The sequence below is a fragment of the Penicillium griseofulvum genome, assembly GCF_001561935.1.
Source record: "Penicillium griseofulvum strain PG3 chromosome Unknown contig_80, whole genome shotgun sequence".
Lineage (NCBI taxonomy): Eukaryota > Fungi > Ascomycota > Eurotiomycetes > Eurotiales > Aspergillaceae > Penicillium > Penicillium griseofulvum.
Genome location: NW_024467471.1, coordinates 3,319,895 through 3,333,585, shown reverse-complemented (window position 1 = coordinate 3,333,585; position 13,691 = coordinate 3,319,895). Strand labels below are relative to the sequence as shown.

At 49.2% G+C, this 13,691-nt stretch overlaps 2 protein-coding genes across 2 annotated transcripts; both read left to right on the top strand.

Annotated features, from left to right (window-relative positions):
- Positions 1–2,449: 2,449 nt before the first annotated feature.
- Positions 2,450–9,000, top strand: acyA (adenylate cyclase acyA; the record flags this gene model as incomplete). The annotated part of the gene is made up of 3 exons (XM_040789926.1): positions 2,450–2,628; positions 2,740–8,626; positions 8,692–9,000. The coding sequence occupies 3 exons, from the start codon at positions 2,450–2,452 to the stop codon at positions 8,998–9,000; spliced, it is 6,375 nt and encodes a 2,124-aa protein (XP_040646879.1).
- A 973-nt stretch (positions 9,001–9,973) lies between these two features.
- Positions 9,974–12,314, top strand: PGRI_022120 (putative sister chromatid separation protein (Src1); the record flags this gene model as incomplete). The annotated part of the gene is made up of 2 exons (XM_040789925.1): positions 9,974–11,544; positions 11,690–12,314. 2 exons carry the CDS (start codon positions 9,974–9,976, stop codon positions 12,312–12,314), a joined length of 2,196 nt encoding a protein of 731 aa, XP_040646878.1.
- Between the last annotated feature and the right edge of the window lie 1,377 nt (positions 12,315–13,691).

The window sequence follows — 13,691 nt, the reverse complement described above, 5'->3', positions numbered from 1 at the left end:
AGTAAAATTGTTTCTTTGGCAATGAACAACCGTACACATTTTTGTTTAAAAGTGTCGCACTCAGACCTCTATATGATTAGGCGACAATCTTATCTGGTCTAGTACACCTCCTGTCTATATTTACTACGGAGTATAATAATGCGAGCTACGAATAAATAGGAAAAGCTTTAGGAAAGGATAAAGTGTGCTGTGAAAGTTATTATAGGAAGGGCGATATAGGTGGCACTACTTCCGCTCTTAGAGAACTAGTCTTCTTTAGGGCTAGACTAGGATGTTGATGTATAACAGATGCTTATAAGATAGAAGTAGCACGAGAATTTGCAAAAAGCGAAAGACTACTAATACATCAAAACAAGAGGTCGCGTGCGATACCATAAGAAATATCGTTGCAACTCATTTCGAATAGGTCCCGTCAGAACGGGATTATCTGGGTATATGGCCCTCACTGCTCTTCGGATACTACAGCTAACGTCAATCTCATCGATACGGCTTGTGTAAATACCGAGGGGTTATAGCTTGATCCCGATGGTTATAAATTAGCTATGGTGTTCGCACATGAGTGATTTGCGAACTTGACATCTGGTTTATAATATACAACATACTAGGGTTAACCCGTGAACCTGTATATGTACCAACGCGCTCCACTCTAGATTTGCGGGTCCCTGAACTAGCAGTTCCCACCTAGGCAGTGGATTTCCAGACCCACTTATTAGTTGTGTTTAATTTGATTCTTACGTTGCTTCTCTATAGACTTTGGGGAATCGGCGTTTCGTTGGCATTCGAGAATCGAGAGTGGCAGTAAAAGGCCGCTCACTGCGAGAACACCTTCGATGTCGGCGTTGCGACTTGTGACAGACCCACTACAGACTTCAAAATCTTTTAGTGCCTTATTCTCTCCCGCCTGGCCACTCATAACTATGTAGAAAGTTTTGACAGGCGTTGATTATGAGAAGTTTGGGATCTGGAAGTTGGAAACTTCCTTTGTGAGCTGTGACATTGACAAGAATAGTCCGCTTACGGGGCCTTGTGATGTCTTTTCGGTAATGTTGGCAGATATTCCGTTTAGTTCTCTTTAAGATATTTTCTCAGTTTTATAGACGACAAAAGAAGATAAGATGCTTAATTTGCGAAATGGACTCAAGTGAGCTTCCAACGTTAACTAAAACCGGGTCACGTGCCATGACTAAGCTTATTTAAAATGGATGACGGCGCTTAAAGTATCCATGGATCTCAGGCTATATCATAGAGGATTGCAACAAAGAAATGAGTTGTGCAACGGTAACAATACATTCCTTGGCAATCCGAGCTGTCATTTTCTAAGTGAAAAAGAAATATAAAACAAAATACGAGTAACCCAGGTGCTACAAGGATTCTTTTGTCACAGCCTCGATACCTAGAAAAGAGAATTCACTCCCCGGGGGCCGGCACCAATGACTCGAATTTGCTAGAAGGCTATGCAATGCAGGAATGGTCCACGTATATGGCTCATATGTCCGATAAAAAATCGAAAAATAGAACTGCAAAAGTGAAGCAGAAGACGGAGCTGTCAAGCACGGACAGCATCACGGACCATGCCCCATGAAAATAGGAACATCTATAAAAAAAATTATCAAAGCGAAGAAATGAAGAAATGAGCAAAAATAGAAAAAAATTATAGTTTCGAATACCTTTATTCGAGTAATTTCAAATAATCTTCAAGTTTCACTTGGAAGTTTCACTTGGGTGAAGGAGGTGTTGTGCCCAGGTGTCGGGCAAAGCGCTAATGAGCCTCATGACTCCGACCTAGTACCCGACATGGGTTTCTAAATCTTTTTCCTATTACATTCTCATCTTCAACATCGATCCTTTTTTTACTTTTCTCATTATAGGGATCTTGCCTTTGTTCTCGATCGTCATTACGTTGATCCGCCTTTGTCACGAGTCATCCCCACTCTTCCTCTTCCCCCCCAATTAACCCTGGACCTCAATAATCACCCCGTTTGCCAGTATGCGCCCCGGTTGCCCTTAACCGTGATCACTTCCTTAAAACTTCATGAAATAACGCCCCATTTTGATACGCCCGACGCTACACTTACGTCCTCGGTCTGCTTCAGCTTTCCTACGCCTTCCTCTTATCACGCCCCCCGCTCGCCATCCCAACTCCTTCACGCTCTTGGTGCCAACCCACTTATTTCCCTCGTCTCAAATTCAAATTGAACCCCTTTCGGAGTTTCTTCCAGCTATTAGACTCTCTACCCGCTTCGCTGGGTCAGCCTTCATAACGTGGCGCTAGTACCCGAGACAGCAGAATTGACACACGTTGCAGCTCCGCCGGCCGCCCACACCATCTGATAATCATCGGTTCTTTTAATGCTGGACGGCTCTGAACTATTACCCCACCCCAAGACACAGCTGGCTGCAACTTGATCAGGGTTGCTGTGGTGGCATTCGGCCGAGTCTGAGAGCAGCTATGCCGGCGCGGGATCGCAACCAACCTGACAATCGTCAGGGTTCGGAGAGCTCTGGAAACAGCTGGATGTCGCAAGATACCGTGCGAAATTCTGCGAGTCAGTCTTTGAATCAAGACGGGGCCTCTACGGGAGGTTTCAATGCCGACTCGTTTCCGGGTTCCTTGAAAATGGACTCCAAGTAAGCTTCTGTTTCTTCATACGGCCCGTTAAATCTCTACGCGACCATGGCGCGTTGAGTCGAAGCTCAAAATGAAGAGGCGCTGATTTTTTATTTTTTAATCTTTGCTAGGTCCGACAACTCGAAACCTCCTCGGATTGATTGGGGAAATTCCATGTGGTCATGGAACTCCCCGGGTATTTCCCCTACCGAACAACGCAAACCCTCCGGCTTTGGCAACCACCGCGAGGCTTTGGCTGTCCCAAGCAACCGAGATAGCCCGCCTCAATCATCCGTTTCGAGTCCCCGACCTCCACCCCTTCACTCGTCTCGCATCGACTCCGATGAGATCGAGTCGATTGCCCCGTGGTCCACAGCCCCTAGCAGTGGTCAGCCAGATACCAGCGGTACTTTTTATAACGATTACTCGGAGCATGAAGCCTCACCTGCGTCATTCACATTTCGGCCCACGACCGGCCGGACATTCGCAAGCGAACCCGCTGAGTTGGAATACGGGGAACATCGCCGGCCATCTGCCGCAAGTGCAACAACGGTTAGCAGCCAGGGCTCTAGATCTAGTATCAGCCAAAAATTTCGAAAGAAGCATTTGAAAGGCCTCCTTGGTGATGACTACCATTCGCCTGGGGAGCTTCAAACCGATGACGATGGTTCCCAGAACCCGTCGAGCAGGCGTGGGGGACCAGTCGACCAGTTGAAGGCACGCGAGAGAGCGAATTCAGATGGCTCGCGCAATACTCCCGAGGGCTCCAACTCCTCGCAACGTTCCCAGAAGCCACGGGCAAATATCCCCCTGCCCTCCAGTGACGTCACACCATGGGATTATCAGAGCTTCAATGACATTCCGCAGTATGGGGAGGCACCAGTGCGCCATGTACCCATCGGCCCCGATGGGCAGCGTCTTACACCCTCGGAAAATGGTACCTCAGGGCAGAGGGAGTCCAGCCGACGCGGGCCAGGTAGACATCGTCCTTCACGAAGCAAAGAAGAAAACCCGACTGTTGCTGGCGATCTGGCATGGTCCCAGCCCCGACCTGCCACCGGGAGGGACGACATTGGATTGCGGCCTTTTAATGAGAACTATTTGCATTCAACGACTGACATGAGTGACTCTACTGTATTTGGGGGCCGGTCGACAAGTCCAACACCCAGTGTGCGTAGCACATATCGAGACCACGATCAAAACTCACAGCATCCCAGACTCGGCGGGTTCATCAAGAAGATCCTCGGGAAGTCGCATGACAGATCGAGGAACTCTTCCCCGCCGCGACGCGATAGGCAAGGAAGCTTCGAAGGGAGTACCTCTTCTCGATACCCAGAGTCAGTAGATTCGGACCGAAAGAAAGACTCTGGGAAGGGCCTGGCTGTTGGAAGAAAGCTTGGTAATCGTCGCGTTTTCACTCATCAAGGCGGGGACCTTTATAACCCTAACAAGGACGACAAAAATCAAGAGGAGAACAAGCATTTCTTCCACCTTGATGTCGATATGGAAAACCTGAAAGGGATTGTCCGTCCACCTTCGCCTGGGCAAATGAAGCGTGTGAAAGATGGGACGATCACACCCGGCGACGATTCCAAAATCGAAAAGCCGTGGAATGCCCCTGAAAGTTGGCAGGTCAGGGGGCCCGTCGACCCTACTTTAGAAGAACCTACCTTGGAGGAACCAACCCCCGTCGGCCCTCGTGAACGCGAAGCTTCATACTTCATTCGGGTATTCCGAATTGATTCTACTTTTGCCACGCTATCGGCTGGCGTGAATGCTACCGTGTCCGAGATCCTCCTGATGCTTGGCCGGAAGTCTTTCTTGCAAGATCATCTCAACAATTATGAGATTGTTCTGCGGAAAAATGATCTCTCGCGGCAACTTGACCACAATGAGCGACCTATTCTGATGCAAAAGCGGCTGCTAGAACAAGTTGGCTATACGGAAAAGGATCGTATCGGAGATATTGGTCGCGAAGATCACAGTTATCTCTGTCGCTTCATCTTCTTGCCGACCAAGCTCAGCGGTTACAGCAGTCTCGAGAGTGAGCCAGGCTTCAACAAAGTGCAAAAGTTCAGCCATGTGGATCTCCAAGGCCGCAGTCTTGTCACCATCCCAATTACGCTGTATGCAAAATCCTCCGAGATTATCTCACTGAACTTGTCGAGGAACTTGTCATTGGACGTTCCCAAGGACTTCATTCAAAGCTGCATTAATCTGCGAGAGATCAAGTTCATCGGGAATGAGGCCGCATTTCTCCCACAAAGCTTTGGTTTAGCCGCCCGATTGACCTATCTAGATGTGTCAAACAACTGCCTTGAGGACTTAGATCATGCGCGTCTCGATCGGCTGACTGGCCTTGTTAGCATCAAGATGGCGAACAATCAGTTGACCAAGCTTCCCAGCTCTTTCGGCAATTTTCAGAATCTGCGAAGCCTGAACATGTCGTCAAATGGTTTCAAGGTCTTCCCGGATTTCCTTTACAACCTCAAGAGTCTGGTTGATCTCGATATCAGCTTCAATAGCATAGAAGAACTTCCCAATATTGGTCGCTTGGTCACTCTTGAACGCCTTTGGATGACAAACAACAACCTGAGCGGGCCTCTCAATGATTCCTTCGGGGAACTGGTGAACCTCAAAGAGTTAGATGGACGCTTCAATGCTATCACCAATATTGATGCTCTCTCTAGCCTTCCCCGTCTAGAGCAGATTTTCTTTGGTCATAATCTTCTATCGCGTTTCAAAGGCTCATTCCCGAGGCTACGGAGTTTACATCTGGATCACTGCCCTATGACGCAGTTTGATGTTGATGCTCCTATGCCAACATTGACTTCCCTAAATCTTGCTTCCGGCAAGCTCTCGCAATTCCGGGACACCATTTTCGAGCATTGCCCGAATTTGACGAAGCTGGTCCTTGACAAAAATCACCTATCTTCGGTTGTGCCTCAGATCGGCAAGTTGCGTCGACTGGAACATTTCAGTATGATCAAGAACCCACTTTCGTCTTTGCCTGCAACTATGGGTTGCCTTGCCGAGCTCAAACATCTTAATCTGAGGGAGTGCAATTTGACATCTCTGCCAGCCGAAATTTGGCATTGTGCTAAACTGGAAATGCTTAACGTCTCCTCAAACATTCTGTCGAGCTTTCCAAAATGCGGCGCTCCGTACCCTCAAATACCCGGTGAGCCTACAACCACACCTGCAGCTACACCGGGTATTGCTGGAAACCCCAGCTATGAAGAAATAGACCCACTGGATGAACCAGGTCTGCGTCGACCTAGTCAAACGTCGAATGGAATTACGAACTCGGTATCACCAAACGGCTATCGGAATCCTTCAACTGGTCAATCTGGTAGGAAGGTATCGGCGACGTCGCGATCATATACCGACCCGAACTCGGCGACCCGGAAGGACTCAAACTTCTCTCAACAAATGGCAATGACATTTGCAGCGTCCCTTCGAACTCTTTCACTTGCCGACAACAGACTTGAGGATGACGTCTTCCGGGAACTATCCTTGCTGCCAGAGCTGCGTATCGTCAACCTCTCCTACAATGACCTGACTGAACTACCGCAAGGAATTCTCAAAAGGTGGCCATTGATTTCCGAGCTGTACCTGTCAGGTAACGAGTTGACATCTCTCCCATCTGATGATCTGGAAGAGGGAAGCAACCTCAAAGTTCTTCATATCAATGCCAACCGGTTCCAAGTCTTGCCTGCAGAGCTTTGCAAGGTTAGCAAGCTTTCCATTCTGGATGTGGGGAGCAACGGGCTCAAGTACAACGTGTCAAACTGGCCTTATGATTGGAACTGGAACTGGAACCGTAATCTCAAGTATCTGAATTTCTCGGGCAACAAGCGTCTGGAAATCAAGCCAAATATTGCGTCGCTGGGTCCCCCGGCCGCGAATGGCGCTGACTTGACTGACTTCAACTCCCTGACCCATCTCCGTGTTTTGGGGCTCATGGATGTTACACTCACCATTCCCACCATTCCAGAGGAGACTGAAGATCGACGTGTGAGAACATCTGCCTCCTTGGCTGGCACCCTCGCCTACGGTATGGCCGACTCTCTTGGCAAGACCGAGCATCTATCTATCATTGATATGATTGTTCCGCGGTTGAAACAGGACAACGTGGAAACACTTGTAGGAATGTTTGACGGACAGACACTTTCTAGTGGGGGTTCTCGCGTCGCAAAGTACTTGCATGAGAATTTCACTTCTACTTTCTCGTTTGAGCTTAAGAAGCTGCAGCGAGATCAGGGTGAAACCCCATTAGATGCACTCCGACGGTCCTTTTTGGCATTGAACAAAAATATGGCAGGCTCTGCCTACAGGTCCATTGATGACCGTGAGGTCCGACAGTACCATCGAGGATCGACTGCGGCCAAACTGCTCAACCAGGACGACATTCAGTCTGGGGGTGTTGCTACGGTCTTGTATTTGAACAACATGGACCTGTACGCCGCCAACGTTGGCGATGCCCAGGCTATTCTGATCCGGTCAGATGGTTCGATGGTTTCTTTGACGCAAAACCATGACCCTGCGGAACCTAACGAGCGAGCACGCATTCGTGCAGCTGGAGGTTTCGTATCTCGCACCGGCAAGCTGAATGATATGCTCACCGTGTCGAGGTGCTTCGGACACTTCCCTATGATGCCTGCTGTCATTGCAGCCCCTTCCACGATGCATCTCACCCTGACGGAACAAGATGAGATGGTCGTGTTAGCATCGAAGGAGCTCTGGGATTATGTTACTCCCGAAGTGGTGGTTGACATTACTAGGAGAGAGCAGCTAGACTTGATGTTTGCGGCTCAAAAGCTGCGTGATTTGGCCATTTCCTTCGGTGCCACCAATAAGCTGATGGTGATGATCCTCGGCGTTGCGGAAATTCAAAAGAGACGTCCAAAGCCTCGTCCTTCTCTCAACACTGGCTCGTCGACATTTGCTGAAGAGCAGATCATCGCAACTGCCAAGCGTCCCAAGAAGCGCGATGGTCCTGGGGATTCGCGACTCGCGCGCTTTGAATCCGTGGATGCCCCCGACGGTGAATTGACTATCATGTTCACTGATATCAAAAAATCCACGAGTCTATGGGAGGTTTGTCCAGATGCGATGCGCTCTGCTATTCAAATCCACAATGACATCTTGCGTCGACAACTTGCAATCTTCGGTGGCTATGAGGTCAAGACAGAAGGTGATGCATTCATGGTAGCTTTCTCAACAACGACAGCTGCATTACTGTGGTGTTTCAACTGTCAAAACCAGCTTCTTGAAGCTGAATGGCCTACAGAGATTCTTGATCAGCCCCAGTGCCGAGTTGTGGTTGACATGGATAATAATGTTATATTCCGTGGCCTGTCTGTCCGTATGGGTGGCCATTGGGGCGAGCCTGTTTGCGCAAAGGATCCGGTCACCAGTCGAATGGATTATTTCGGTCCAATGGTGAATCGTGCGTCACGCATTTCTGCCGTCGCCGATGGAGGGCAGATTTTCGTTTCGTCAGATTTCATGACCGACATCCACCGCAATCTAGAGATTTTCGCAGATGCTGAGCGTTCTGCATCCACTAGTTCGACCGACAGCAGCCACCCCCGCGGCGATAGTATCGGCCACAACATTCGTCGCGAACTGCAACAGCTCAATAGTCAAGGTTTCATTATCAAGGATCAAGGCGAAAGAAAACTAAAGGGTCTGGAGAATCCGGAACCTCTCTACCTTGTGTACCCCTCCTCACTTTCTGGTCGCATGATCTCTTCAGAAGAATCACCGGATCGTGACAGCGCGGCTGCAACTATGAGCCCAGATAACCAACTTGACATCCAGACAAACGTCATTTGGCGTCTCTGGGAAGTCACGCTCCGTCTTGAACGGCTTTGCGGTGCTTTGGAGCATCCAAGTGAACCGAGCCTCAGAGAACCGAATGTCGCCCTCTTCAACATGGTCAAGAGGCACGGAGGTGAACTCAATGACTCGACTGTTCTCAGCTTGGTCGATCAACAAGTCACCCGCATCGAGGTTAGTATTACATGAATTTCACGGCAGTTTTGACTTTTTCGACTTTGAATCCTAACAAATTCCAGGTATGCATCAATACACTCTCCCTGCGCCACATGATGCGTCCCTTCAAACCAGGGGACACCCTAAATGACCACGCCGTACCCATCAACGAGGTACTACAACAACTACAAACACAACTCGCCGAATTCCAAGCTCTCAAGGAGCAGATGGCCGTTGATGCTGCAGGCAACATCGGTGGACCATCAACTCCGTATGGCAAAACGGGGCATTCAGACAGTATCGACAGCGGAATTACCTCCACTTCGTCGTCTTTCCTCCACCTCCCCGGCGATACCAATCGCTCTTTCGATTCCGGCCGCGGCTCCCTCTGATTTCTGCCGTGTGCCCTACCGGACTAATTTCAATTTAACTTTTGGTTGCCTTTTACTTGCTTTTTTGACCTTTCTATCTTCTTGTATTTCTCTGGCTTTGTTTTAGTGGGCGGCGTCCCACTGGCGGGGAGGGGGTCTGCAGATTGTTTTATATAAAGCATTATGGCATGGAGCCACGGTGATTGTTTCGGTATATTTTATTATTGGCTTTGATCTTCTTTGAATGTTAGGGCTGTTTTGCTCGGACAATGGATATATATTACAGTCTATATGATACTTTTATGGGCTTTCTTATAATTTTATTTGGCCTTAATTATATCCGAACATTCCTACTAGTACCTAGTGGACACCTGCTTCGGAAGTCTTTCGGATAGGCGTATAGATTTCGAGGGCTTGATCGAGATCATAAAGGTGAATATTTTCCACAAAACATTAATTTCTGATAGAAAGGTTAACGGTTTAAGACAGCTGTCAAATAGGGCTACACAATTGTTGACAGAGGCCAACGTCATCTTGGGTCACGTGCTATTGTTTATGCGTGCGTCATCGATTTTTGTTTTCTTTTTCTTGGTCTTCTCATCTCCTTCAGCTAGTAGACCGAATCCAAGAAAAGACAGGAGGAACATTTCTTGTTCATTGCCTACATTTGCTACATCGTACAAGTCATTAGTACCAACGGCCATTTTTCCCGCCCCGCCTGTTGCCCTGGCTACGAACTGAATGATCGAACCAGATCTGTCGTAATTAACAGCTCGACAAAAAAAAAAAAACAACACTTCTCCTCCCACAGTTAGAATTCGAAAAAGGGAGCGATCGCTCGCATTTCACTTGCATATTGCAATATTGTCCAGCCACGCACCTTGCTGCAAGTTCGCTGTCCATCGTAACAAAAGTCCCCCTGGACTACGCCATCTCGGTCGGCGTGTTCGCACAATAATCAGCCCGCAACGTCGCACATCGCACGCCACACAAAATGGCGGATGAACTGGAATACCTCCATCCAGATTTCGATCTGAACTCTCTCACCGTCCCTCGTCTCCGCTCCATTCTCGTTAGCCACGATATTCCCTACCCTGCGTCGGCAAAGAAGGCTCAACTGATTGGCATCCTCGAAGATGAAGTCCTTCCGCAGGCCAGGAAGCTCTTGCGCGATCGCGACACTGTTCGTCGGACTAGTATGGGGATCACAGACATGAGCAGTCGGTCGACATCAGTGGCTAGCGATGCAAACGACAGAGAGTCCATGCCTCCTCCAGCTACACCCTCAACCGTCGGATCCACAAGCAGAGGCCAGCGAGGTGGGTCGCGACGCAGCACTCGCCACTCAACGGCAGATGCCGATGATGCTTTCGGCCCTGCTACGCCTGTCAGGAGCACAAAGCGCGCGAGCGTTGCTCGCTCAGTGGGTAAACACCCTCGCACGTCTGACACAGACACCGGCGACGACACACTCGCCACTCCAGTCGCTGCTATTCGCCCTACGCCTCGCAAATCTACAGCTAGAAAAGTCGGACGGAGCGAGATCCTCCCCTCGACAGAAGTGGATGAACACACCCCCTATGTCAAATCAGAATTGCGCAATGAGAGCACGTTCACGGATGACAATCCTTTCCAAAGTGGTAGCCCTGAGGCTCCTAAAAGCGCAAGGATGAGCTATGATAGCAAGCGGAAAAGCGGTTCACGCTTATCTACCGACAGCCCAGCTCGGGGCCGCGGGCTTAGGTCGCGCAAATCAGCAACCCCGTCTGGCGTTCAGCTAGATGATGGTTTCCAACCACCCCGCCGGGATTCGTTTGATTTTGGCCCCCGGTTAGTGCCCCCACAGGAGGAGCCTGGAGAGGAGTCGGAAGATTCCGAGGAAGATGAAGAAAGCGAAATTGAAGCGGGTGAAGAATTCACGCCTGAGGAACAGCTCGCTATGTCTATGGAGAATGATCAGTACTCTCAACAAGTTCAGCCTAGGCGACGACCACAAAAGCAAGGAACTCTTAGTCGCTTGGCTCCTTGGGTGGTCATCTTTTCCATGGCTGGCAGTTTCGGTGCCTGGTGGCGCAAAGAAAAGCTCGAGATCGGATACTGCGGCCTGGGAAAGCCCACCTGGTCTTTAGCAGACACGAAAGTTCCTGATTGGGCGAATGTTCTAGAGCCTCGGTGCGAGCCGTGCCCGAGCCACGCCTTCTGCTATCCGAACTTTGAAGTGCGTTGCGAAAATGATTTCCTTTTGAAGCCGCATCCTCTTGCCCTCGGGGGCCTGGTACCGTTACCGCCAACATGTGAACCGGATAGCGAGAAAGAGCGCCGCGTGAAGGCTGTTGCTGACAAAGCTGTTGAGGAGCTTCGTGAGCGACGGGCCAAGTGGGAATGTGGTCAACTGAAGGAAGACGGCAAGGGCGCCAGATCTCCAGATATCAGCGAGCCAGAGTTGAGGGAAGAGGTGGCCAAGAAACGCCGCAAGGGTTTGAGTGACACCGAATTTGAAGAGTTGTGGAAGGGCGCCATTGGAGAGATCCTTGGAAAAGACGAAGTTATCAGTAAAACCCAGCAGTAAGTTTCTTCCACCCTAGGAGGGATTCTCGTGTCTCCTTGGCTTTGCTCATCGCTCTGGATTCTCGCATCCAGCGGCATTTCTTATAAAGATCTGGTCTGACCTTGTGTACCGGAACTGACAGAGGCGCGTTCGCAATCACAGAAATTCCGGCATCCTCGTCCTCTCCTCTACCTCCATTGCACGGCTCCCACTCGCATGTGCCGTCCGCCGCCACTTCCGACTCGCTCTCCTCGCGTATCGACTCCCTATTTCACTTTTAATCATGGCCATTGGTCTCCTTGTGTACGCTCGTGCGCGTGTCCTCGCACGTCGATCTGACATTGCCCGCGTGCCTGAATTAGTAGCTACAACCCTTGACCGACTTTCCACGCAGGCTGCACTATATGCCCGCGGCGATGCCAAAGAACCTTATATTGCCATCGGTCAGCTCCGCGATGACGTCCTCCGCTTTGAACTCCAAGGCAAGCGCCGCGAGGAGCTCTGGCGACGGGTCCGGAACTTTGTCGAGGGCAATGCTAACGTCCGCGCTTCTGTGCGAGAAGGACGTAGTGGTGATGTTTCTCGAGTCTGGGAGTGGATTGGTGGGATCAACGCCGTCAGCGAGCCGGAACATACTGTCCGCCGTGAGAGTACCCGATTCTCTATCCCTTCTCCATCCGGTAACATAGTGGCAAGCCCTCACACCCCTGCGGGCGAAAGTCAACTTGAGCCTGTTTCTAGTCCGAGGGAGTCTCGCCGCTGGGACGAGGGCCGTCCGATCTACTGATTCTCCTCCTGCTCTCTAAAGGATACTTTGGTATCTATGTACGCGGCTCCACTGTGTATTCCTTTTGATATCCTACGCGTTTTCCTTTTCCGAAGTATGAGATATGGCTCTTGTTTCCCGGGTTTCCTTGGCATCTTTACACACTTTATTCCCTTTTTTGTTCGTCTACTTCATCAGTACATATTATTTTCTTGTACATACAAATTCCGTCACCCATTCCAGTTAAAGCCGTGGCTTTTCTTCGATGTATTATTCGTATAAGCGGTGCTTTGCGCCCGATATGTAACATGATGTAGTCTAGCTGCAATTATTCCTATGGATTTTCCTAAGTGCCTAGCGCCAAGCCGAACCCTAAGCACAGCATGTATGCACATATGCATTACACCCTATCGAGTACTCATTTATATATTGCTATCGCTCCGATGACAGATGAGGGCTTCTTCTGCACGTGAATAGCCATAATCCAAAAGGGTTTACTCCGTACATATCCATTGCTAATGGCCTTGGAAGTTATAGTATCTCTGAAAGACCCAGTCCAGCCGATTCCAGCCCAACCGAAAATCATTACCCATACTATATTCCTATAGTGCATACTTCACTACGTTGCTCGGTTAACAGCCATGTGGAGAAACAGCCATTAGTTACTCCATAGTAAGCTCGTTCTACTCCGTATCGTGTGACCCGTGCGAAGGGTCAACCTTAGTACATATGTAATACTCCATACAAAGAAGAAGAATAGATTAACGTACATTTAGCATTCATGTGTTGTACCATTTACGGAGTACTAAGATAGCCAATCTACACAAAGTCAAAAAGTAAGTGATCTCGGTAAAAAAGTATATCGCTTTCGCTCTAGCCCGTCTCCATCCTTGATGCCCAACCTATTGAGCTAATCAATCAATATCCTTGTTAGCTCCAACGTGCATTTTCGTGGGTGTCATCTTCTAGATTGAGTGGGGGCAATATATATTGGTGTGGGGTTGGTAATGTTCTTTGTTCTCATTTTTGTTTCTAGGGCCATGTTCTTGATACTGGTAGAAACCAATGTATGCGCTTCGATTGAAACGGGGTAATGTGAAAGTGTGAAAGTGTGAAAGTGATGTTCAAGGCTACTGTAAGCCACGGGCGTTAGGTGTATTAGAGGTATGGAGTACTAGAATTTGAAATAACATCAGGGAACCATTTCCGCCGTCGTGAAGAACAGAGAGGTCCATGCCATAGCTGCTTCACATATGACTGGCTAGCACTGTACTACAGTTCAAAGGATTATCTGCAGGTGCACGGTAGTCCGTGGTTACTCCGTAGTTCGAGCATCGCTGGGCAGATATTCCAGCAAAGTCGAATCAGAAGCGAGGATCGAAGTGATACATTCGTACT